The sequence below is a fragment of the Neolamprologus multifasciatus genome, chromosome 13 (assembly GCF_963576455.1).
Source record: "Neolamprologus multifasciatus chromosome 13, fNeoMul1.2, whole genome shotgun sequence".
Taxonomy (NCBI): Eukaryota; Metazoa; Chordata; class Actinopteri; order Cichliformes; family Cichlidae; genus Neolamprologus; species Neolamprologus multifasciatus.
Window position 1 is genome coordinate 20,788,689 of NC_140451.1, and position 26,408 is coordinate 20,815,096.

The 26,408-nt window shown below is 39.5% G+C and overlaps 1 protein-coding gene across 1 annotated transcript in view; it reads left to right on the forward strand.

Annotated features, from left to right (window-relative positions):
- Positions 1-26,408, forward strand: part of LOC146505497 (protocadherin-15-like) — a 174,783-nt gene that overhangs the window by 135,073 nt on the left and 13,302 nt on the right. Inside the window, exons 25-33 of the mRNA XM_085181679.1 lie at positions 6,461-6,570; positions 7,077-7,217; positions 10,863-10,990; positions 17,596-17,811; positions 20,251-20,339; positions 21,478-21,654; positions 23,868-24,086; positions 25,263-25,271; positions 26,137-26,256. Of these exons, the coding sequence (XP_085037805.1) occupies positions 6,461-6,570; positions 7,077-7,217; positions 10,863-10,990; positions 17,596-17,811; positions 20,251-20,339; positions 21,478-21,654; positions 23,868-24,086; positions 25,263-25,271; positions 26,137-26,256 (1,209 nt within the window). The remainder of the gene's footprint in view (positions 1-6,460; positions 6,571-7,076; positions 7,218-10,862; positions 10,991-17,595; positions 17,812-20,250; positions 20,340-21,477; positions 21,655-23,867; positions 24,087-25,262; positions 25,272-26,136; positions 26,257-26,408) is intronic.

A 26,408-nucleotide genomic window follows, 5' to 3' on the forward strand; every position in this document is an offset into this window, starting at 1 on the left:
GACCTTCAGTCAATAGCACACAGGACTATAAACTCTCAGTGCAGTGATATTACATTATATGAAAGAGTTGTTAGCTTTTTATGTTGACATGCTTTAAAAAAAAAAGAGGAATACTTTTGGCCTTGAATACATTATATATGTTGATACATTAATTTTTATTAAATTGATTCTTATCATTGCCTTCGATAAAAACAATAAGACGTAAATATTTTAGAAAAGTGTCAAAAACTTGTTTAAAACTTAAAATCATATGGCTATTTATTAGGCAAATGAACTGAATACAGGCTTTTCACATTTGAGCCGACAGACTGGACTTCTGAGAAGTCAGAAATTAATCAAGCAAAATATTCATAAACATTAAAAAAGCAAAATGGTTATAGGGCAGCTATGGGATGAACCTGGATGGTGTTCTGAAAATTTGAAGGACTGTTCATTTTTTTAATAAATTGGTTAACTACACTGCTGTACAGTTCTCAATATCTAGAACAAGGCTCTCATAAATAAATGCAACACTATAGAAGTCCTCCACATTTTTTTTCTTTTTTTTATGTTGCCAACTAATTAATTTTAATATCCTGTGATAAGATTCACCCGAACAGGCTACTCACTGTGTAAATCATGCTGTGACTGAGCTGACTTTGCCTGGGCTGTCAAAATTTCTTAGAATTGCCGCCTTAATGGAGAGCATGAACATTGAGTGTTTTTCCTCTGTGCCTACTTGTGTTCAAGCAGGAGCTGAAATGCATTCCCTATATATAATTTAGTGCAAGTCAGATGAGTCAATGTTTGTCATTCGTAGAATTTGCTTCCAGGCAGGAACAAACAAGTTCACACCAGGGTGACACGAGAGCTAACTAACAAACTCTCGAGCACAAATCCACCTCAACAGTCATTGAGTTAGACTGATTTATAATTGTTGAACCAAAACTGAAGCGTACTGCCAAAATCAACATTCAGGCAGGAAATGTATTGCAACAGTTTCCTGAGTATGTATTTATGGACATTTGCACACTGTTTATGCAATTTGCTTGTGAAAACTTTACAGTTAAATGACTCACGTCTAGGATTTGATGTTGATCCAGACATTCCGTGGCACTAAATCTGCATATCCACCAAAGGAGCACGGACCGTAGCAGAGACTCAGCAAGGTCACCATCCCTCACCTCTTGTTCTGGCTGTGATGCAGTGCATGAAAGAAAAGGGAAGGCGAGGTAGAAGGATAGTAGACACTGCAACCGAGGCCCCTGTGGTGCTCGACAAGGCTTATACGCCTCTGCCTTGTCTCGTAAGCATCACTTCTCCATTGGCCCTGGGGCAGAGTGCTCGCTGACACCTGTGTGCTGCCCACGCTTCTCAGCAGCATGTCATTCACCCTCCCTAATGTTGACACCAGGATTCTCTGCTGCCTGTAGATGTGTCAGCATCTTCCTCCTCTCTTTATTTTTCTTTCTCTCGTTTACTTTCTCTTTCTCTCGCTCTTCTGCTCTCTCTCTCTTGATGGCATCTTTGCTCATCTGAATACGAAAGAAATGAAAAGTGAATTTGGCCCTGCTCACTATATGATATTGCATTATGCATAATTGACTCTTTGAAATTTACTACCACTTGACTCTTGAATACACATTTTTTTTACTTGCATTCTGATATCCTCAAGTCCCGGTATATCAGCCAGCTCATAGCTCTTGACACATAATTATCGAATATTATTACACTTTTCTTTTTTTTATACTCGCTTAGCCACCTTGCTTTAAGGCTTTTCAAGTGCCTGTCCATATTCCAGTTTATTTGTCCTACTCTGCCCTTCCATCTATACAACTATCAGTAGGAATGGGAATCGAGAACCAGTTCATTTAGAAAAACGGTTGCTAGTAATCCACTTCCTAAACTGATTTCAGTTCCAGTGTTTGTGGAGGAAAATAGCAACACAGTCTACTGCATGGATATTGACTTTTTTTTTTTTTTTTTTTTGCGCAAAAGGAAACATAAGTGGCAACGTGGAAAACTGCATCCAGGACAGAAACTACCGCAACATGCTACTAACGCAGCTTTGGTTCGCAAGCATCTGCCAAGCTAACGCTAAGCTAGCCAAGAACCCAGAGTGAATGCCAACCTCAGCAGCCAAACCCTTGACTTCAACACATAACAAATAATCAGCAGCCAGGCTGCAACCTCCCTTTCTACCTGTTCACAATCACTTTTTTGTGCTGGTTTTTATCTTTGTTTTGTGTGGGCACCTTTGTATTCTACGAAGACAAAGATCTTAGATACGTGTATCCTCTTTAGGAATTGTGTGTGGCGTTGTAGTCTCAGATTTATATTGTTAAATGGTGATTATGAGAGCGTGTGTTTCAACTGTTATTTTATTTTGTATTATTTTACAGAGTAATGTGAAAGTAATGTAACGAGTAGTAGGCTATAACGAATTACTTTTTGCCGGGAGTAATAAAGTAATGTACCACATTACTTTTAAGTGTTGTGTGTAATATGTGTAATAATGACCTTTTTTTGACTAACGACTCCAACACTGATCACAACAAAGAGGGGAAATACCTCAACAAACATGCATAAACGTTTGATCCACAGCATACAATATATTTGCATGAATATAATTTCTTTATTGCTGCATGCTGGTGGTAACTTTCAAAACGGAGCCAATGAAGAATCAAATTGATAAGTGATATCGACAATGGAATTGGAATCTCTAATTCTTATCATGCCTAGCTATCACTATGTATCGTTTCTACAAACCCTTCTGTCATTCTTCCTGTCTACATGTGGATGTACCTTTATACTAATCTGCACACTTCAGATGCCTTCACACCCTCTTTGTCATTTCGCAGCAGCTCACAACCCTCAGGCAGACCCACTATGTAGGGAAGTGATAACATGTCAGCTCTGCCTCTTCCTGGCAATCACACCATGCAGCTTGTTGCAAGCTGTGCACAGTCTTTCATACCCCACTCAGACTTAAAGACCAACTGAGAAAAGCCTTTGAATAGGTCAGCGCATGTTATCCTCTCCTACTCCATTCCAAAGTTTTACCAAAGCCACGATCGCCAAAGCTGAAACATTTCTCTTACAAATAACCTTCGTTTTTTTCACTACAGAAAAATAAATATGAATTCAGAGTTGTGAAGAATGACTTTGGGAGTTCAGTATGCTAAAGAAATCATCTTAAATAAGTGAGGTAAAATTTAACTAGAAGGGTAAGGATTTTTCATTTTTGGTTTTCTTTCTTCCTGTTGTGGGTTTATGAATATTATTCATGTATTTTAACTCTTGGGAATAAAATGTTCCCATTAAAGGTTCCAGTGGAGCAATTTAGGATACAGCATGTTTCTAATAATATGTCACCAAGAACGACAACGTAAAGGAGGTTTTTACAATTCACTAAATTTGAGGATCTGCTCAAATCTGGTGAATCTGGCATGGAATTACAACAGAGGGGTTTGAAATATCAAAGGGAAAAGGTCATCACATGAGGTCCATTGCTTTTGGGTAGATAATGTTTTCCATGGTCTGGTGTGATTGTGTTCCTTGCCTAGATTGGAGGGCCTGCTGCCTATAAAGCTCACCTGAGGTGGTTCACGCTTACCACCACCTCAGCTTATCTCGGTCTTCACGCCGAGGCCCAAATGTGTTATTTTTTGGATGCAGTTGCTGCAGTAGGAAGAGCAAAAAATCCAGCTTAAGGCCTCAAGAATGATACACATGAGGCTGACACAAGTTGTCTTTTACAGACGGGACACATTTTTAGCAGGATGTATGTATGAACAGCAAAGACAATATGAGTTCTTGGGTATCAGTTTCATGTACTGACAACATAAAGACATATGCATATATAGATTTAGCATTTAATTAGATTTTTGTGATCTGTAGACCAAACACCATTAACTCCATTTAAACTTATTTACCTGCTTAACAATATATAAACAATAAAGAGTGTGCAGATACAATTTCAACCTTGGGGTATTGTCTTATCATTGTCAGTTTATTTAATTTATTTATTAGCCTAGAAACACCAATTAATCCTCCTTCCTTTAGATCTTGAATCACTGGAAAATTAGTAGGGGGTACATTTACAATTACAATACCAATAAGTAATATATCTAACTGCATGTCTTTGGACTGTGGGAGGAAGCCAGAATAGTTGAAGAAAACCAATGCAAATGCAGCAGAAGATGCAAGCAAACAGATGATGGATTCAAACCATGCTTGTGCTTGATTGATGCATAGGTCTGTGCTGATTGGCTTAACAAAAACATAAATCCTCTGAAAATGGAAAATGATGGTCATGTACAAAGGACTGGACTGAAAATTAGTGAAAAAGCAGTCAGTATCTTAAGAAAGCCAGGAGTTCAATTTTTCAAGACCATGTTTAAAAAAAACAAAAACAAAAGGAAAAAGTCTGGCTGCTTAGAAGCAAAATGTAAAGAAAAGATGGGTGGCGCAAAGACTTTTTATCAGTTTTGTATTTAAAGAATATATATTTCAATTTCTGTGGTATTAACCTGCGTTCTATATTAATATATACAGTATATAATACAAGACAGTGGATTGTAAGTGTACTAGCAGTGAAGTGAAGGTTACTTTAAAATTGAGGATAGCCATTGTGTTGGATCCTGGATTCCGATGAATGGCACAGTTATGAGACTGACATTTTGGGCTGTTTTGCACATCAGTGTTCTCACATTGTGCTCACACTGCCTCTGTGTTTTTGTCAACCGGTTGTTCCCGCGCCAGGTAATCTACTTACGTGAAGACCACATTAATAAATTGGTTCCCATCACTGTGAAGCATGGCGTGGATTCCTGCTCCCGGGTGCCACAGAGACAGAGCAATTATTCAGCGACAGCACAATAGCATACCCGAAGGGAAACCGAACAGAAGTCTTTTAGTATCATCCAAACAACACATTATTGATGTGTCAGTAACGTGGCTGTATTTTTGATGAAAGTGTTATTAATGCAGGCAGTCATTCCAGTGCAGGCCACAATAATATCTCTGAGGATGAATAGCATGTCATTCTTTGTAAAAGAGAACAGCTCCTATTTTACAGATTTATTTTAATCTAAAATGTCCTTGAGGATTGGTTGTCTTCAGAAACAGTAACTATAGCCAATAGTATGAATAGACCACTTTAAAATAACAACTTTTTGTCCTTCAACACTGTATTATTTGAACCTTTTGTTTTTCTTCTAAAACTTGCTCTATGAACTGTTACACCTGCAAACTGTCTAAGATCATTCTGCATGCTGTTTTACTTCATCGAGCAGTAAGGCCAGTGTAATTTATCATCTCAAAACCTGCACATCTTTTCAGAAAATACACTCCTCTGTTTCTGTTTGAATATAGTTTTTTTATAGTTTTTTTTCTTCTTCTTCAAATTGATAAATGGATTCAATCTTTCTCATTTCACAACTGCCATCTAAAATGGGAGAGTTGCTTTATGAAATTACAATAACAGATTCTTAAATGTGCTGCATTTTGTTGTTGTTTGGGATTTTTTCTTCTATGGGAAAATGACAGAGGTGTCAGCAAAGTGTAAAAGTGTTTAATTACATGTCATAAACATGGATAGTCGACAGTCCACGTTTTTCAGTCAGACTGAATATATTCTGTTTAATAGAATATGACAGTCAGAGATTATTGTGAGCATTACTCCCACAAACACTGTCACAGATTTCCTACCGCTGCTGTGAGTAATAGTCTAACTTTGAATAAAAACTGCAACGCATACACACCATACATGTAGAGATGAGAGTAAAAACGAGAAAGCACACACAGTATCACAAGAGGGTGTTGCAGTGTGATGACATTATCGTCTTCAATCATCCCTCACCGTCACACTGCTACGACAGGGTTCCCTGCTATTTAAGGCAGCTGTAATTTCTGTGGAGAGTGGTGACAATCATATCTGCTGGATATGATTACACACTTGTGTGGCTGATAGTCACACATAACTGTTAAAAGAGTAGCATATCGACCAAAAAAAGAGAGCCTTATGACATGATAACCATCCAGTTTCTTTGTAGTTAAAGGTTAAAGGGCTTTGGTGAAGCTCAAGAAACAACATATCAAAGAATGTGAGGAATTAATGAATAAATGATCGAGCGTAAAAGAATCCACTCACAGATTTACCCTCCTATTACCTTAGCAGTGCAAAATAAATCTGTGTTTAAAAATGCAAGGTTCTTAAATATATCTGATTTAAGTACGCCGCATCAGGTACACTAGGTTTTTAAGATATTTGGCAGGTGGGTTGTTGGACGCATCATGGATGGAATAACTCTTGCAACAATGTTATGAAAGTCTGTAAAATGGACAAAATACACACCTTTTGTACCTTTTGTGTAGCTGCTTTTATATCCAGTTTTTATGCTTTTGGTGTGATACTGAATTTAGGTCCACTATGTTGGGCAGACTGTTTGCTTTATGATTGTGTTTGATGTCTTCTCAGGTTCCCTCCAGTTAGTGAGCTGGCTCCTATTGGCACTTCAGTAGGGATTATTCTTGCTGCTGCTATCAATCAAACCATCTTCTACTCCATTGTTGGAGGAAACGAACGAGGTATGGCCTCCAGATTATACAGTATACAATGCAGTCATTTTGACCCTAAGTGCTAAATTCCACTTTAGGTGCAAAAAAACCCAAACAGTTTATTTAACGTGAAAATGAGATTTAGATCTTAAAATGCTCAGTGAAAAACATCTACATGTTTGTTTAGAAGTCTATGTAGAGTCAGAGAGGACAGTATTGATGTACTTGGAACTGTGCATCACTTTTCACACTTGTTGGCAAAGTCTGAAGAGCAGAGGTGTGAGGCTGACTCAGGTCAGTCAGCCAAAAATAGAAGACATATATAGAAGGAATCCTCAGTCAATAGTTGCTTGTCCACATGCACCTCAAGAGTTCTTGTAGTTAATTGTGTAAAAAAATAAGTCATGTAGTTCTGGTCATATCACCATTTGGTTGCAAGAAATTAAAAACTATAGAACTCACCAGTGAATCTGTTTACTGTGTTATCTGTGTGCAGTTTTTCCTCTTTTTCATAAACGCCACTTGTTTGTTTCCAGGTCATTTTCAGGTGAACAACAGGACAGGCGTCATCTCCACGGCAAAACCACTGGATTATGAAAACGTGACCAGCTATGTCCTCAGGGTCCAGGCCGACTCAATGGTGGTTGTCATGTCCAACCTCCGTGTGCCTTCTAAAAGTAAGAAATGTTAGCATGTAAGCCACTCACAGCGGAAGTTGTGTTGCATTGTTTATGTTTAAACTCAGGACAGAAATTATGGTATTCAAGGCCCATCCATCCATTTTTACACCTGCTTATCCAATTTAGGGACCAACTCATCCATTATCTTAGATATTACTGTAAATTCCTCACTTTGACCATTTATGGTTATATTATTAGAAAGTCTATAATCACTTGCTTTCATCCCTTATCTTTACATTGCTATGTAGAAGACTTGAGCCAATGTCTCTCTTTTTATTTTGGTAGGAAAATGAAAGCAGTCTACTGAAACATGTGCAAAAAATAGATGGAAATGCAGTATATAAGGTAAAAATAGGGTTTGTACAGTTCTGACAAGTTTGAAAGTCAGAATTTGGTTGTCCTTTATTCTTCAAAACAACCTGAACTCTTAGGCAAGCGTTATTGAAATTCAAAGCTCTTTCTTGGAAATCGGATGCCTTTTGTTCCTTTGTTCCAGTTTTGTGTAATTTAGCATACATCATTTTACTTCTTTAAGAATGGCTTCTGACAGCCACCCTTCTGCTGAGAACATTTCTGAAGACCACTTTTCCTTTTGTCCTCCATTTGTCTAATTTCCTCATATTTCCTCAAAACATGCTGCACACCACACATAGATATGCCAATTTTTCAGCTAATATCTATTTGCAAATCACCTTATTGTTGAAGAAATACCATTTTATTCCTATTAAACTGCTATTTCTATTGTCAACAGATTTGATGTTCATCTTGTAGTTATGGTGATTTAATAAAAATGTTCAAAGTATGAGAAATAAAAGCTTCAGTGTCTGGTAATATCACAAATTGTTAAAAATGCTTTGTCAAAATTCCTCAAAAAGATCTAGCAATGGAAAAAATAGGCCATTTCTCTTAATTTAGACAAATCACCACATAACGAGGGTGGGTGACAAAACATTAATCATGGCAAATTCTCACTTAATGGAATTTGTGCGTGTTCCCATTCTTAAGGCCTCGGTGTACTAGAAAAAATAAATAAACTGCAGAATATGTTGGTTGGCAAGGGTGATTCTTGAAGCATGGCAAAAACCGATTGTCACAGTTTCTTCCTTTTCTATCCCAGTGTCTTTTCTTTCTGTCCATGAATTCCACGTACATGGTAATTTTAGGTAGTCTCTCCTCTAAGGCATTCGTGTTATTGTTCTTGACATAACTCGTGAAAAGTGACAGAAGTTGCTTGAGAGAAAAGTTAAAACTTTGAAAATACCTCCAGCGTACCATTGCTGTGTGAAGTGGGCATGATTGTTTGATTGTCTGTTTGAGAAATATGCATAAATTGCTGGATGCTTCCACTGTCACAGTGGAGGTTTGAAATAACTCTGGAGACTTGAGACTGCTCTCTCTTTGATAGCCATGCCCTAGCTGGAATATCATTAGGCTCGTTTATGGTTCTGTTTACTGACATTCATGTTTTGTATAATGATGGGTAGTGTTCTAACAATAAATAAGGTTTAGTAGATGGTTTGCTGCTCATTTTTGTCATACTGTGTCTATCACATACTAATGACCATAATTAAAAGTAGTCAACACTTGTATACCCACAAAGAAGAGAGCTTCTCTAACAAGTACACTGTAAGCAGGCACCCCGTTTTGAATGAGTGCACTCACTCGTCATACTTCTCTTGTTATAATGATCAGGGCCCCGTGAGGTGCAGCATCTTCCTTCTCATTAATGTGTTTTTATCAATTAGTGGACCAGTGACCCTCTTAGGGTCCAGTACCTTACATATGTATGCAAATGTTCAGGATCCACATGTGCATGCATACAATATAATAAGCCAGACTAAGACAATATTTACTTGCATGTTTTCTAAATAATAATGCACTCAAACCTAGACGGGCTTAGAAGCACTCCTCTTCTCATAATAGGTTTGTTTTGTTCATGCATCTTTATGAGTGTCCAGAGTGTGAGCCGGAGAGACTATATTTATGTTTTTATGTGCTGATGGAGGATGGCCACTTTCTGCAAAGAGCGGGAGGAGAGAGACACTCTGCAGACCTCTTTCCCCGTTCCCTCGAGTCCTCCCGCGGTGTCTCACACTACAGCTTTTGTCCCTATAATTTGATGTGCTGTGTTTTGTTTGTCCAATTCCCCTGGTGCATCCTTAGCGCCAATGCCACATGGCTTTACTTTTTCTTTTTTTTTTTTATCTCGCTAGAAGAAAAATGGTCCTTGACACTGCAATTTTTTTAACCTAAATTGCAGTCTTGATTTTTTTTCCGCTCTTCATATTTATGCTGTACATTGCATTGGTGTAACTATGACAAATTAGGCAGATGAAATACTCTGTACATGTGTTTCTTTTTAAAGGGACAGAATGAATATTTCAGAAGCCTCACAAAAAGGCCACTTAACCAGCAAATTTAGTATTATGCGCAATTTTATGCTTCCTTGCCTCTCACAGTGTTTCCTGTAACTCCAGGGACCCTCTTGCAGCTTGATTATTGGCTGCCCTTCAAATTATTATTCCCAATAATGTGCAAAATGCTTGCCTCTTAAGCTTCCACTGGCTTTTATTGATGGCATTTTTATGCACCAAGTTGTAGGAAGACCTCTCAACAAGGTAGACCCCATTTAAAAATAATGGTTTCGAAGTTAAGATTTCATCATCAATTTTTATTATTTAACAGAGCAATTTTCCACTCGGTGTGTGAGTGTTATTGCTTATTGGTTGGTAACCAGAATGCAAAATGGCTCAGTTGTTTTCCTGATCTGCTTATGGGGGCAGTGAGAGAGAAGTCATCAACATCCTTCAGACTCAGTTTTTCCCCATGCTGAATATTTGCTGCAATCAAAACAAAATTAACCTCCTCATTATTGGCTCAAAGTTGTCGGCTTTGCCAAAATAGCTTCTCGCGCTGTTTTGTTGGAAGGGGCTCAGACAGTAATAAGGGAACATGTTTCTCTTTTCAGCATGCAATTCAAATCCACTTCAAAAGGTTATTGCAGTGCAGCTTGAAATTACTACTAAATAAAGAGGGCTTTTCCAAAGAAGAAGGGGAATATACCTGCAGAAAACTATTTTCAGTCAGGCAAAAGGTGGGTGCATCAATTTTAAAGTAAAACAAAAGGGGTCAAAGATGCATTCCTCAAATAAGGGAAAAATACACACCTGCTTGCCCACCTGACTTTATTTACAATCTGTGAGAGCTATCCAGAGGTGTCGATTACAGAGAAGGAACGAGAAAAAAAATAACTTTGTTGACACTGTGTGATGGTTTCAGTGATAAATAACTTTCAAAATATTCTGGGAAATTATTTCAGGCCTTCTTTTGAAGTTGTAGACCGGCTGATGTCCATGAAAAAATTATTATGACATGCCAGTTTTGAAGACAAATTGGACAGCTCCAGTTCCAATAATCAAATGAGCTATGTTTACTTTATTTCGATGACATAAATTTTCTAAGCTTGCATGTCCCGACTCTACTTTTGTAAGGGTGGTGCTAACCCGGGTCAGGGGAAGCATGAATAAAGTAGGTGCACTTAAGTATGCAAGCTGAGCCCTGCATAAACTAAGAAAGAAACTAAGAACTAACAAATAAAAGCTTAAACAGAATTTGAAATCCTTCTGGTGTCATTTATTGCAGCTAACACAGCCAAGGTGTTCATTGAGGTTCTGGATGAGAACGACCACCCTCCTGTCTTCTCCAGGAAGCTCTACATAGGCGGTGTGGCAGAAGACACTAAGATCTTCAGCTCAGTGCTCAAGATAGTGGTAAGAAAACAATTAACTGGGTTTTCTTTTCTTGTCGTTGTTGTTTTTGCTGCTTATGTATAAAAACTAAAGACTCTGATTTTTTGTTACACTTACCCTTCAGCCATGGTGTGACAGTTTTTGCTCTGTGCAGCACAGTTTGGTCTCCTCCCCTGTTGCTTGTAACATCTCTTTGTCAGTTTCACTCCCCCCACTGCTTGCCTTTCCACAGACAGCTGGGATCAGAGTAAGCTGAGCAGTGTAATCTCAGTGTGTTCTCAGATGCATGGCTGGACATCCCGCTGAATGTCAGCCTGTTGTACCAAGAAGATTTCACTTTTTCATTGTGTACAATACTCTTTACACTCTGCATTATGGGTATGATTGTGCATTTAGGATCGTGTTTGTCCACAGAGTTTTTAAAGAGCTACTTCATGCATTACCTGCAAAAATGTATCAACATTAGGAGTACTAGTAGCAATAGTTATAGTAGTAGTAGTAATATTATATCTGTGATCTCATAAAAAAGGCATAAATGCCCTTAAATGACTTATGTCCTTTAAGACATAATATATTTTTCAGTAGCCTGTATAATCCTGAATGTTTGCAGTCTGTGCACTTGTACTTGTGGGTACAAGCAGAAAAGCTATGCACATCTAAAGACTTTTTTGCAGGTGCTGGACCAAAAGTGAGAAATCTTCATAGCGAGAAAAAGACAAGGTCTGCACTCTGCTGTGCTCCCAGGGTTTTATATTGATAATTGCCTTGCAGGAAGAGCTTTTTCGGGCTCTCCTTCTGGTGTAAACAAGGTACCAAACTAAAGCCCATAGAAGACTGAGGGAGTGAAAAGAAAAGGAAATCTTGCAAAATACACTATAATAGTTAGATGTAGGCAGGTAGTGGTAAAGTACAAACTGAGACCTCAGGCAGGGATGGGAATTATTGCAGCTTTCAAATTTCAAAAACTGTGGATTTCCATAAAACACATGATCAGTACAGCTTTGTCTCCATCTTTTCTGCCTCTTGATTAACTTGTAATTGACACCAACATGCAAGTTTGTGAACTCTTTAGAATTCTCGACACTATGTAACATAAACATAAACATGACCTAAAACATTAGCACATCAATACACAAGCCCTTTAATAATATACTTGGAGAACTGAGTTGAAACAAACCTAAAAATAAATATTACACGTGGTTAATTATATCTTGTAAAAGGTAATCTAATAGTAGTAGTTTGTCAGATGATTGGGTGATGGGGTGGGTGCAGTTTTCTCTGGGGTGGAGTCGGGTGGGCTGCCCCGGACTCTGTCGGGGTGGGCGGTGCTGCTGCTGCGGGCCCCGGTCCGGATGGGCCTGGGCCCCCTTGCCCAGGCCCATCTGGTGGGTTCCAGAGTGGGGGTGCCTACTGGGGTCAGCGGGGGAGCTGGCCCCAGGGAGGGGCCGCTTGCCCCTCCCTTTCTTCCCTCCCCATCCTCAGCTGCCTCCCTATTCCCGCTCTACCACACCCACCCACACACGCAGGGCTTGGGGTGCAGGTATGTCACCAAGGTGCAGGGGAGGCACTCCCCCTCTGTCCCCTTCTGGCCTTGGGGGTGGGCACGTTTAACAGCATCCAGAGGATGGTCAGTGTATTCCAACCCACCTCTGGCGCTGGTGCCCTACCCTCAATTTTAAATGCATATAGAGACTAAGGGTTTTCAGGAGGAGCCATGCTGCTCTCTGAGAGGAAGCAAGTACCATGCTCTCCTGTGTTTTAAATGCACTTTAGAACAGCACACAGCAACACTACTTATGAGCTGGCGTAGGGAGGTTTGGGGTCTTCACTCACCCCGGTTCTGTTAGCCGTCAGGGCTAGGCGGCTGGGAGGAGGTGCTGGCCGTCAGATTGGGGTCTGGGATGCGGGGCCTCCCTGCTACTGCTGATAAGCAGGTGGTCCGCTCGCCTCCACCCCAGAGAGAAGGGTTACATCTCCTGGGTTTAGGTGCGGCTTGCCCCTCTGGGGGCGGGGGTACCTGGACCTGGGATATAGAGTATGTTTGGGGAGTGCGACTGTCTGTGCAGTGTCTATTTGTGTCTGTCTACACGTTGGGTGAGTGCCGAGTATTTGGTTGTGCATATGGGGTGGGAATGCACGTTTGTGTCCGCGTGCGCCTGTTCGTCTGTGTCTATATGTCAGGTTGGGTCTTAGACTCAACCTCTCTGGGTACATCTCAGGCCCTCCAAAGTACGGAGGCCTATCTCCCCTCACCACACTCCCTGCCGGTGGCTGATGCCCTCAGACGTTGGTGTGTTGGTGGTCCTTGTCGACTGGGGCTGGGCGCTCATGTATGTACCAGCTCACTCCTGGTGGCCGATTGGCGGGGCCTGGCGCCTGTGGCCCGGCTAGGCCCCTTCCGGGGGGTTGGATGCCCTCAGGCATCTGGCCTCTGGGCTTGAAGCTCGGTCCTCTCTAGCACAGCTGGCTGCCGGCAGAGCCCGCGGGCACGCCACTGCAACCCCCTCTGGCCGTAGCTGCTGGGTGACCTCTTGTTTGGGGCTCTACTCAGCTCTTCCCAGGAGGGTGGCACGGTTCCCCCCCTTTTGGTGGTCCTCCTCGGGTCCTTGTACTCTGGGGCCTCTGGATATCTGGGGCCTGGATCTCCTCCATACCTGCTTCATACCCTGGGGGACGGGGCTATGGCTCCCCACACTCCCTAGCAGATCGTTACATGGAGAAACCTTTAGAATACAAGCATGCTGATCCACACAGGTATGCACACAGGTATACACACGGGTGTTCACTGACGCGGACTACACCTTTCTTGGCTGCTGCCTCAAAGCACATTGTGCGCTGTCTATCTTGCGTGCTGCACAATATCGTTTAATATTTAGTATCTACTGTTATCTACTGCTAGCTAGTTTATTGTGATGGTGCTGTTTTTATTATGGTGCTCTTTTTTTGTTTGCTTTCTCTTCTGTTTTTTTTTTCTCCATACAGGTGACCCAGGTGTTTTGTTTGTTTTTCTTTATTTCTTCCCCCTTTCTCACCGTCTCTTCTCCCCTCTGGTTTTCTTTCTCTCTCTCTCTTTCTTTCATTCTTTCTCCCTGTCCTATCCCCCAGACATGTCTGTCCCGTTTGTAGCAACCGAAAATAAAATAAATTCATAATTATAATAAAGGTCAATCAAATGGACCAATATGGCAAGGCCATGATGACCCACTTGGTAAAATAAATCCGCTTGGCATCTTTCTTGGCCTTAAGACAACAATTCTGATGGCTAAAGATCCAAACGGGACACCAAAAAAAAAAAAAAAAAAAGGTCATCTAATATTCTATATCTGCTACTGTCAAAATCCCCTTGGACGCTAGTAACTGTAGCTATGTTTCTGGTAGTTACTCCTCCAACCTGACATGGAGTTTTAACCCATTCCACCACATGGCCTAACATATTCTTTATTTCCCAGTGACAGTGAAGTCGTCCCAGCCAGTTTGCAGCCAAACAGGGCCACCCTGTTTCATAGCATGAAATGCTGGAATGCAGCATTTTCTTTTCTCCAAACATAATGCGTGTCATTTAAACCAAAAACTTCTATTTTGGTTTCATGCCCACACAAAACATTATTCTAACAGCCTTTTGGCTTTCTCCATATGATGTACAAACTGCAGACAGACAGGGAGCATTGTTTTTGCATTGTAGCCCTGCCATGCACACATTTGTTGTTTAGGGTTCTCCTGATGGTGGGCTGACAAACATGAAAATTAGCCAGTGTAAGAAAGACCCTGAGACCTTTTCCAACCTTGGGAACATTAGCAATTCTTTTTCGAGGTCCTCATGAATATCATCCATCTTATTATTCACTGGCTCAGATGTGTGGGTTTGTTGCCTAAATAAAAGCAAGAGGGTGCCCACTGATACCTGGTTTTCATTCCATTGACTGAACACATGGTTCTGACTTCATCTTGAAAATAACTGGCAGTCTGAGAGGCGCACATACATTTTTCCTTAATATTGGATATTTCTCTTAATTGAAAAATGGCTTAGTGTTATATTTTAGTCCCATTTCTTAATTGGATTATATTCATCTACTACTAAAACGACAAAGGAATGAAAAAAGAAATGTAGTTTAAATGTTTCTCAAACTTTCATGGACCACAACAGATTCCCCCAGAGGCCCATGATTCTTTGGAATATTGCTGGTGTGAAACATTATTTCAGAAAGTTCATTGCCGCTTGCTCTCCCTCGGGATAATATTTAAAAGTAATAACAAATTTATGACACTACTGACCTTCTGCTGATAGACTCTTTCCAGAAACAGTAACATAATATAATGCTAAAAAAGAGTTACACCAACTAACTGGCAGACATTTTTATGCAAGTAGATGAATTTTCCAATGTCAGACATGTTTGCTTTATTTGTGCAGTGTAATTTTAGGAGTATGTAAATGTTACAGAGTAGATAGTAGTAGTGGTAGTAATAGTATTTACTATTTAGGATTCAGAGGTTGCCAAAAAAAAGTGACACTCACTCCCTCCTAGACTGAAAGCAAATGATGGGAAAAAAGAAGGAAATGCCTCAAGCTCTCAAGGCTACTTTATAAGTCCATATTTGGTAATATGACAGGTTTTTAATATTGACCTAGCTTTTAGGGTCCATATATTTTCCCTTTGCTGTCTCATGGCAGCTTGGAAACAAACATCTCTAAGTGACAGTTTTTCCCCGGTGTCCATAAAACCTTTAGCATGCATAAATGATGCTCAGATAAAGTATATTCGGCCAAATTTTGTCCAGCGAGGATATCTCACTCTGTTGATTTATGCAGTCCTTCAATTGGGACCTTGCACCCCGCTTAGCTCCAACCCTCTTCTGTGCGAACCGCTGCAGAAAAAAAGAGATTGCTCCTATTTATCAGTGTCACTTTCCCAAGACAAGTACTGTGAAAATTGATGCCTGCCTGTGAGCTCAGTCGCCAATCAGAACATATGCCTCAGAGGTTGATGGGTGAATTCTGTTGTTGCATCTCGATAAAATGGTTTGACAAGATTCATATATTAAAATCTCTATGCATTGGATGATTGTGAGAATCATCTATTATCTTTTTGGTTTGGTTTTGATTTTAGAACCATTACCCCTAAGTCACTCAAACAGAAAACAGTCATTACTAAAATGTAATGCACTTCAGAATTTTGACTTAAGGATCAATATGATGTATCAAAACTGATGTTAGGTATTGCTCATAGTGATGAATTACCACCTGCCTCTGCAGCTCCCCTCTGCTTTATGGAGCTTTATAGTGCGTTCCAGGTCACTGTTTCGCTGTCTGGCTACAGATTTAGTGGTTTGATTCAATCTAACTACTCTCGCAGTTTCATTTTGACCAAAGCAGGCAGCTGTTGAGCAAAAAACATCACTGTATACAGCACCAAATGGCAGACGGAGTGTTAGCCACAAGCTGGTAAACATAGTGTAACCTATTGCTTAGCAGCTGAAGAGCCAGATATTTCCATCAGTGAGCATTTTTTTGTTTTGTTTTTTTGGGTTTTTTTTTTTTTTGTAGAAACCTAATGGCCAGAAGCACTGCACCAAATCAACAGTAATTTTTTATCTGTAGCTGCTGGATGTGTGAATAAGCAAGCCTTTTCTAATAAGCTTTACATATCAGCTTACAGGTAATAATGTGATGTAAAAGCTCATAAATGTAGTTGCAGGTGTTTTACAGAAATCATTCAAAAACTGTTAAGAATACTCAGATTTGGCAGCAACCCTCGCCATCTCTTTAGCCTTTTACAGTGGATAACAATGGGTAAAGCTGTGGCAGCTTGAAACAAACCACATGAGGGGGAGATAACTTACGAGCCTCCAGCTGCACCTCTTTTCTCTCTTGTCAGCTACTTTAGAGAACACCTGCTTGGAATAAAATTATAAACAAATCATCCAGTAGATCAACATAAATGAAGAGCTCCACTCTTATACCATTTGTTTCCTTTTCTTTTTTGGTGTGTTCACTGAATTATTAATAGACTCTACCAATAGCAGTAAAATGGCTATCTATGAATGCTGTCCAAACATATTTTAATAACTTTCTGAACAAAGGGAATATAAAAAAAAAAGATCTGTTTGTGTTTCGATTGTAAACGTGAAAATTATAAATTTGCTCCACTTGGATCTGACCAAGTGGATCTGACCTGTAGCTGAGAGAGTTATGATTGATTCTGTGCGATTCACAGGTGACAAGTTTTCCCCTGGTTCCAGTACAGTGCTACACTTCTGATGTAGACAGCAAAAGATTTGAAAGAGAGAACAGATTTGAGAGTTATCACAGTTAATCGGAAACAGATTGCATGCAAGTGCCAACTTGATGCTTACATGCAAGCTGATAGCGGGGTGACTCTGTGTTATTGCCATCTGTCCTTGTTTTAAGTCGGTTTGAAGATGGCAACTTGACTGCGAGTGGTCTCAGACCTGCTTCCTGTCTTTGAAGACATAGATTGCAAGTTGATCTCACATGGTCACAACTGAGGCTTTAGATGTATTCAGATACAATCACCTTTTTCTTTTTGAAAGACTTGATTAGTATATTCTCTTTTTGATGACCTTAAACTTTTAAAATTTCTGAGATTATTTGGTGTTTTGTATTACAGGCCACTGATAAGGACACTGGGAATTACAGTGCCATGGCATACCGCCTCATCATCCCACCCACCCCAGAGGGCCAGGACAGTTTTGTCATTGAGACCTACACTGGTATCGTCAAGTCGGCCATCATGTTTCGGAACATGCGCAGATCCTACTTCAAGTTCGAGGTTATTGCTACTGATGACTATGGAAAAGGTCTTAGCAACAGCGCTGAAGTGGTGGTAAGTATCCATATGATGCTTTCCGTGTGATGCAGGGATGTAGAGATAAATGTAGGATTCCCTGCTAATCTTTGACTTGCATGTCGCTGGCATGGCAGAGGCTTATTGGTTGTGGGGTTTTTTGGCTTCCACAGCATCATATTTATGCAGCAAAGGCAACAACTGTCCACAATTCATTTATACAGGAAAGCCTAGGTGAATGGCTGTGCCAAAGATTTTCCAGTGCATTGAGTAGTCACAAGGAAGTGCAGCACAGCCTTTAGCAAACTGTTGTGGAATTTCTTTTTTTTGTTTTTTTTTTGTTTTGTTTTTTTCTTTTCAGAATTATTGTAATCTTAGATGTTGGTTTTGTGAGCTCAAATGTTTAACATTTTGAGAAAGATCCATGTAGGCTTTGGGCAGGATTTCAATTTTAAAAAACTACTTTTGTCTTTGTATCATATGTAGCATATTAAACTACAACAAGCAAAAAGACTGTAAAAATCAGGACGAATTGGCTTTGAGGTTAGACAAGCCACCTGCCACCATATCTCAGGCTTGTTAATTGAACACTTTCGAATTTATTTGTTGAATCTGTTTAAAAACCACAGTGTAAAAAGTTGCAGTTTGTTTTCCACTGTGGGTTATGTGCCAAACTGAAAATGCATGAGATTTGCAGGTTCATTAGAGGAAGTATGATCTCTATTTTTAGGAGCAAGACCCGTAAGAGCTAAACAGATTTTAAACTAAAGTCCTGGGACTATATCAAAGTACAATACTGGAGTATGCCTTGAGTGTGTACATATCATGGTCCAAATTAGACATTTAAGTAGGATTTCAGAATAAAAAGGTTTTCATTTATCTGCCTGTTCTGTTTCTCATCTCTTTTGCATCACTGTATGAATCTTGGCATTGTTAATTACTTCACTGCATTAGAGGGTCTTCATTAAGACTACTTAAAGAGGTTGTATCAGATTAATAAGCGAGTCACATCTGTCATGCAGTATTTGAAGAAAGGGAAATCTTTCTAAAGAAAAAAGCAGGAGCGCTGTGTTTTGCAGGAGAACACTGATATTTTTTGAAAGGTGAAGAAAGATGACTGAACCATGAAAAGATTTGTGGGGGATTTAGAGCACTGACAAGTAGTGCTAAGAGCATATTAAGGAAAGTTGAGGTCAAATGAGTTATCAGTCTTACAAGTGAGGGATCAAGTCCCAAAAAACTCTTGATACAGTATCGGACAGAGCCTAATGCCAAACCACCAAGGGAAGCACACAAAAGGAAAAAGAATCATTGCGTGGGCCTCCATCATCTCCTGACATCAGCCCAATTGAGAACCCGTGAAGAATACATAAAAGAAATTCTGGTAAATATGTGTTGCTGTAGGAGGCTGTAATGTCATCCTCAAATAAAAAGATGCAGAAACATATTCAGTAAAAGAGTTTCTTTTGCGTTTTGTGATATTAAAAAAAAAGTTTTATAGATAATTTTTTTCAGATGTGTTTTTTTTCTGGTTTGATATCAGTGGGACCTGTTATTTGGAATATTATACTTCTGTGTTTTTAATGTCCATGTCAGTATATAAATGTGTATAACCTGAGACAGTTTCTAAAAAAAAGATCTTGCGTTAAGAAACAACCTCAGAAATGATGTTAATACGTGAGCGCGAGTTTGATTTGTTTCGTGCAAAGCTTCTCTTCATAATACCTTGTGGTTTATGATCTTACATGATGATCCCTGCCTTTTGTTTTGTTTTGCTTTGTTTTTATTTCTGTTGAGTATTAAATGTTTTGGTTCCAGTCTATTGAATTATTCACAGGAGGTACAACACACCCCGATATGTGGCCTCTGCCACTAGCTGATGATCCAATTAAAGTCTTTCTTTTATCCATGAGTATTAGCTCTGCAAACATTATGCACTTCTCCCTGCGTGCGCGTTCATCTAAATATATGTCTGTATCTTTTTCTGAGTGCATGTCTGTTTCCCACTCATTTACGCATGCACCCGCTGTGTTTGGCCTAGCTTTGCCCCCAGTTCAATGCTTATCTTTCCTGACTGTGGCCAAGCTTATTTTTTACTGCAGTGAAATATGTCTAGCTAACAAGCCTCTAACGAGACAGAAGGAGGGTGTGGGACATTGGCTGTATATGAGAGACCAGTGAGTGCTTAACTATGGTGCTTGTTAATTTTCAAGGGGAAACCTAATTTCACAGGAGCCACATGAGATATTTGGCTTCAGAGCACAGAGGCTGTTGCCTATGCACTTAACTCTGGCACTGGAATTAGGTGCTCTTAAGTTTGCCACATGGCACAGATACAAGCTGGCGATTAGTGGGTCCACCTAAAGAAGCATTTCAATGATTTAACATACGGTAGGATGTGTCAATAACTGGCTTACACGGTGTATTTTTAAACTTTTTTTTATCTTTCTTTTCTGTCTTTCTCACACTTTCTCCCAGGTTTCTGTGGTCAACGCATTGGACATGCAGGTTGTTGTGTCCACTGTCCCACCCACTTTAGTGGAAGAGAAGAGGGAAGAGCTCATTAGGTAGGACACAGCTCATATTTCATTAAACATAAGTTAAAAAAAAACAAATTTTAATGAAAAGAAGCGGTATGTATTACTAACACAGTTTTTTTTCCATGCAAGATCATGTGTAAGATGAAGTGTTCCTTTCATCAAATGTCCTTTGCAATATTTTTTTCTTTTAATCTCAGCTATGCAACCTATTATTCGCATCTGAAATTATTTTCTTTAAAAGGTTTCCCAGCTAAAACTGGCACAGAAAAGAAAATTCAGCTTGAGTTTTGTCTATTGCGACATAAGGCTCAAGGCCGAACTTTAATTTCCATTAAAAATGTAAGGACTAGAGTGATGTATATGAGTCAGCTGGTTGAACAATTAATAAAAGCAAATATGCATTAGTAAAGATGGATATTTCATAAAAACCTGTTTTTTGGGCAGCTTTTTTGTGTAAAGTAAACATTGACTGATCAATTAAGATCATGGATGGGCCAATTAGACAGATGAGTCTGTCCTCTAGAGTCGGTTCTCCCAGTTTAGATTAATTAATGATAGAGATTCATGAAGCATCTTTTTACCGCTCTTAGGGCACAGTGTTTAGCTTAATTAGTCAATCTGAAAGGCAAATGGGTGTTAATAGCTGTTTTTTAAGAGCTTACTGTGTCTTTCTCACAGAAGTGACACAGCTCTTTAGGCTGAAAAACAGAGACATTAGTTGTGTTACGCTCTTTACAGTGATGCCATTTGAGATTTTGCACAGCGCTGATGATGATCCAGGGCCATTTTACCTGAGTGCTCAAACTGTTTATCCACCTTGGCAAAGGCAGACGGCAAGGCTTTCCTTTATTGGCTGTAATTTGAGGTGTGGATTTTTCCCTTCCTGAAAAGGATTATCAGAGCCTTACTTTGCCAAGAGCCCAATGTGGAGAGACAAACTGCTGCCCAATGGGATAATCACTGCCAGATTGGAGTACTTAATCTTGGTGGCTGTCATATTGCTTTTGGGCATTAGAAATAGTTTGAACCTGGATTTTACCTTCTATAGTTCATCTTTCTCAGTTTTTTTCTTTAGGTGTATGAAATGTTTGTGTATGTATTTGCACATATAGTATTTATACAATGTAAAGTATAGGATACAAAGTTTCATCTGTGTGTATCTCAGTATTCTGGAGCGCCACGTCCAGGACCAGATTCCAGGTGCCAAGGTGATTGTAGAGGCTATCGGGCCACGTCGCCATGGTGATGGCTTTGAGTTAGAAGACTACTCTAAGTCGGACCTGATGGTATACGCCATTGATCCACTCACGAACAGGGCCATTTCACGTCAGGAGCTTTACAAGTGAGTGGGTGAATTTTGTTACAAGAAGTCCAGTCCACCATTTGGTTTAAATTGATGTCCTAATGTCCCCGCTGTGCTGCATGTTTTCCCTGCTGCCTCTTTTTACCCTCTGTTCAAGCAGTGAGTCAGCAAATATGTCTTTTTCAGACTCCCTTTAGTTTCCTCCTCTACAGCATCTCCACTTCACTGCCTCTATTTTCTTTAAAAGACTTTGATTATGCTGCTGGTGCACTGCAACTGAAATATGTCATAGGGAAGTGGAAGATACAATGAGGTCATGGAGGGACAAAGTGAGACTGAAGCAGGGAATATTTCAATCAGTCCATCCACCCATCATTGCAGTACCTCAAAGACTGTTCTGAGGGCTGGGAGATATGCCAGCAATACATTTTTATTCCTTTTATTTCCGGACATAAAGCTGAAGAGAGTGCCCACGGTCTGCCAGAGAGTGTGCTTAAACACCAAAGAGGCGCACAGCACCACAGTAGAAATAAGTACAAGATACTTTGTCATCCTATCAGAGGAAAGAAGACCTTGGCCTTCTTTCCTGGCACCTCAGGAAAGTGTTTCACTCACTGTTTTGATGTTCCCCATCCCTTCTGTTGAACTGATCAGCAACAGATCTTAATAAACTTGACCAGCATATGAGAGCATGCCCATTCTGAGTTCCGACTCTTGATTAAATTGCATCCGTGTACCTTATGCTTAGCAGCCTGGAACCGTCCTCTGCAAAAACAGAGTTCAATCATTTGTAAGTTATTTAAACACAATATATAATTGAAAATAGTACCTTCATGCAATCCAGACTGCCCTAAATTCTGAAAGGGAAAATGTGGCTATGGAGGCCCAGACTATTGGGCGATAGAAATATATTAAGCAAGAATGGGAAAACGTAATTGGTTTGCTCTGGTCACAAATTCTTAAAAGGAGAATTGATGTAACACAGCGGCAAACACGATCCTGCACTGACTTTTAAAAGGCTGTCTATGGCATTAAATTCGAAATAATCATGCATTAAAAAAAGGAACGGTTTTAAACATTTAACATGTTGTTTTGGCACTATATTTAATTTAAAAAGTGGTATTCATTGTTTGCAAAGTATGATTTTTTATTTTGCAAAGCATTTCTGCATTTCTTTAAGCAGCGTGGTAGTAAATTAATCTACAAACACCTTTATGCCCTCCACTGTCAGGAGGAGCACCACATCATTTCACGTAAGGCGGCACATGCAATAAAATCTGATTTATTTATTTATTTTTTTACCTAAATTATTTCACATCTTCGTACTTCTAGCTTTTAAGACTTACAAGCTAATTTTAAAAGAGGTCTGCTACATCCTTGCTTTAATAAGACCTACTTCCTTAGATACAGATACTGTCAGAAAAAGTAATTTAGATTAGGGGAGATGGGCTTTTTATGCATGCAGCGCATGTCTGACAATGTTGTGGGGTAATTGTATGTCATATAGCCAGATCACAGGAGGAGAGGGAGAAAAACAACATTGTAAGTGGATCAGTGCATTATGTCGTATTCCACCTATTCCCACTTGTCACAGTCTTCTAGAGTACAGATTGCCACAGATTCCAATTAATAACCTACATGTCTACTCACGTACAGAAAAACAAAAGTGATGGTGGTTACATATGTATGTACAATTGTCCTTTTGGAAGGGTTTGTTTTGCATAATAACATTGCATCATCTCGAAATTAATTGCTTTGTATGCATGTATGTTTTTTTTTTGTGAAAATATTGACGCATATACTGCCATTGGTTTATGCAGAAAAACAAGTGTGAATTGATTGAATTTCATTTGCACTTAATGCTAATTATTATGATCAGTATGATTCATGTCTTGTGTTCAGTATTTACTCTCTGAGCTAAAAAGCTAACACATTCTTTAGAAAATATGTTCCTTTAGCTGTAAACTACCTACAGTGAGTAATTAGAGCTGTCGTCTGTAAGCAGGAGACTGCTGTGGCAAAACATAATGTGTAAAAGAGTATAAACTTGCTACAAAGCTTGTTAAGAAGTAAAACAGCTGCAGATTCAGATGATTCATCATCATGCTTTATGTTGAGGAATTCTAATATATTGCCTTTTGACACATTTTTAATAATATTTAATAAAAAACATTTATTATGTTCTCTTTACATTGACATTGATTACAAAGTAAGGGTCTTTTTTGTGTTCACCTTATGTATGTGGAATGCAGATTTCTCGATGGGAACGTGCTGGAAATCAATAAGGAGTTTCAGCCATACCTGGGTGAAGGTGGCCGCATTCTTGAGATTCGCTCCCCAGATATTGTAGCCAGTGTGAAGAAGGCTGCCCAGGCTGTCGGCTACACAGAGGGTGCCCTCCTGGCCCTGGCGATCATCATTATCCTTTGCTGCATCCCTGCCATTCTCATCGTCATGGTCACCTACAAACAGTCAGTATTCCTATAATAATCACTGGGCTCTGTGATTGATTAACCATCTTTAACTGGATGTCAGCAAATAAATTTTAATTTAGCAGGTCATTGTCTTAGGAGATATTGCGTGTCACTCTGGGTTTTATTGAAAGGTTTGCTCTGCACAGACGAATCAGATAGTTATTGTAGGAATGTAGCTTAGTGTTAATATCGTGTTTCCTGTGGCTTGTAAGAGCAAAGCCAGCGAAACCGCAAACAGCATCACTGAAAAGTGTATTTAAGATAAAATAAGAGCACTTCTTGCGTTAGTTTTAGCTTTTTGTGTGTGCGTCTCTCTATCTCTCTCTCTCACTTCCAACTCTCTTCCTCGGTATCTCTCGCTCTCATCAGACATGCTGACTGCGCACTCTGCTGGGCTAATCTCCCTGCTCATGCTGTGTGAAAGCAGATTAATTAACACTCATTTGTGACAAACATCTACAGCCAATTGTGACCGTCACAGTGCGTCTTCATGCTACTTAATCATCTCTGCCCGACACACACAACAGACGGTGCCCTCTCTCCCTTAGATGCGCGCAGTGCAATCCTCAAAAAAATATGACGCTTTTTGCTTTGAAGCATCATTCAGACTGGTGTGATAATTGAACTCTCATTTGGCAAGAGCCAGGTTCTTATCTAAATGTTGGTATGCTGCAAGTGTACCGTAAACGGTAATATTTGGGAAATGTTTATTCATGGCAGATGGGTAGAGCGGTTGTACTTATTCAAATGCACAGACCAAACACACAGCAGAAAACTATTGATGGTGACAGTAGACCTAACACACAAACTGTCGTAGCAGATGGTGCTTTGTTGGTGGCGACATTACTTTGGTAGAGTTAATTTTCTCAGTTGTGTTTGTCAACATAATTCATTGTTGTCTAAATTTGGGGATGAATTTATTATTTAAGACATCAATTTGCACATTCACGTTGACGACCTGAATGTAGTTGTGAATACGTAACGGCAATTTGAAGTATAAAAATGTTACTTTCTTTGCGTTTAGATAAATACCTCAAAGCATCGAAATTGTGAGGTTGCACTCATGCCAAATTATGTAATTATAGTTATGTAATTTCATGTCTTTTTTTGTCCCCCATCTCTCTCTCTTCTTGTTCCATCTCCTTTGCTCTGCATCAAAAACGCTGTGATCAGGTTCAAAGAGTAAGTAATTTCTCATGTTTTACAAGTGGCTGCTCATTGTGTGTCTGTGTGGGTGTGACGCTACTTTCTTTCATCTTCATTATTAGTTATTTAAAGTCGAGTTGAATATTGTGAAAATGCTATGAACAGAATGCTTGCCAGCTAATGCCAACCTTTTGAGGTGTCTCTAGCATTAAGGGCACAGCGTAAGGCTGATTCATCTTCTAGGTCACAGACTGAATGTGCATTTGTGGCTGAAAAGTTTCTCTTAATGTGGAAAATTTGATTACATTTGAAAGAAAAATTATAGTTACTCTTGTCACTCTGCTGGATACAGTTGAGCTGGCACATTCATCATGTCTTTTGCTACACATACAGTATACTGCATTTGCATAATTTTTAGTCTGTATTTCAAAAGAAATAAGCTTGAATAATCTAGCACATAGCTGAAAACCATGAAAATGCTTTTCAAATCTTACTTGCACAACTGCAGCAGCATTGACTGTTTCCTTGCAAGCCAAAAGAAGCTGGTTATTATATTATTACTCTGCAGTTGACAAAACAAATCAGCCTAAAATGCAGTGTGAGACAAGTGCTATTTGTATTGATACATTTTAATAAAATTGTTTGACTAACATTAGTGAATGAATTAAATAAAAAAAGAATACCACAGCTAATTGCTGCAAAATGGTTTTTGAGGGATTTTTTAAATATAATTTAAAAGCTTGATGTTGCTAAAACTGAATTTTGCATCTAGAATATCTCTTCGTGTTCCTCTTTCTGGGGTGAGAATGACTTCTCAAAACACATGGGTAATTCATAGTAGAGACTTGATGCATAAGTCATGTGTCTGGTTTATTCTTAACCACATTAACACTTTGCGCAGGCGACAAGCAGAGTGTGCCAAAACTGCCAGGATTCAGATGGCTTTACCACCGGGAGGGAAAGCAGCTCCGGCAGCTGCTCCCACTGCTAACCTCTATGAAGAGTTGGGCGACAGCAGCATGTGAGTCAAGCTTGTCCTCTAAGTATTTTCCCATCCCACGCATTTCTTCTAGTCCCCATGATCAGATGCTGCTGCATCTGGCCTCGCAGGTCTCTCCCTGTGAGTGTTTTATTCAAGCTCAGAAAAAAATATTACCCCTCTATCAATCCTCT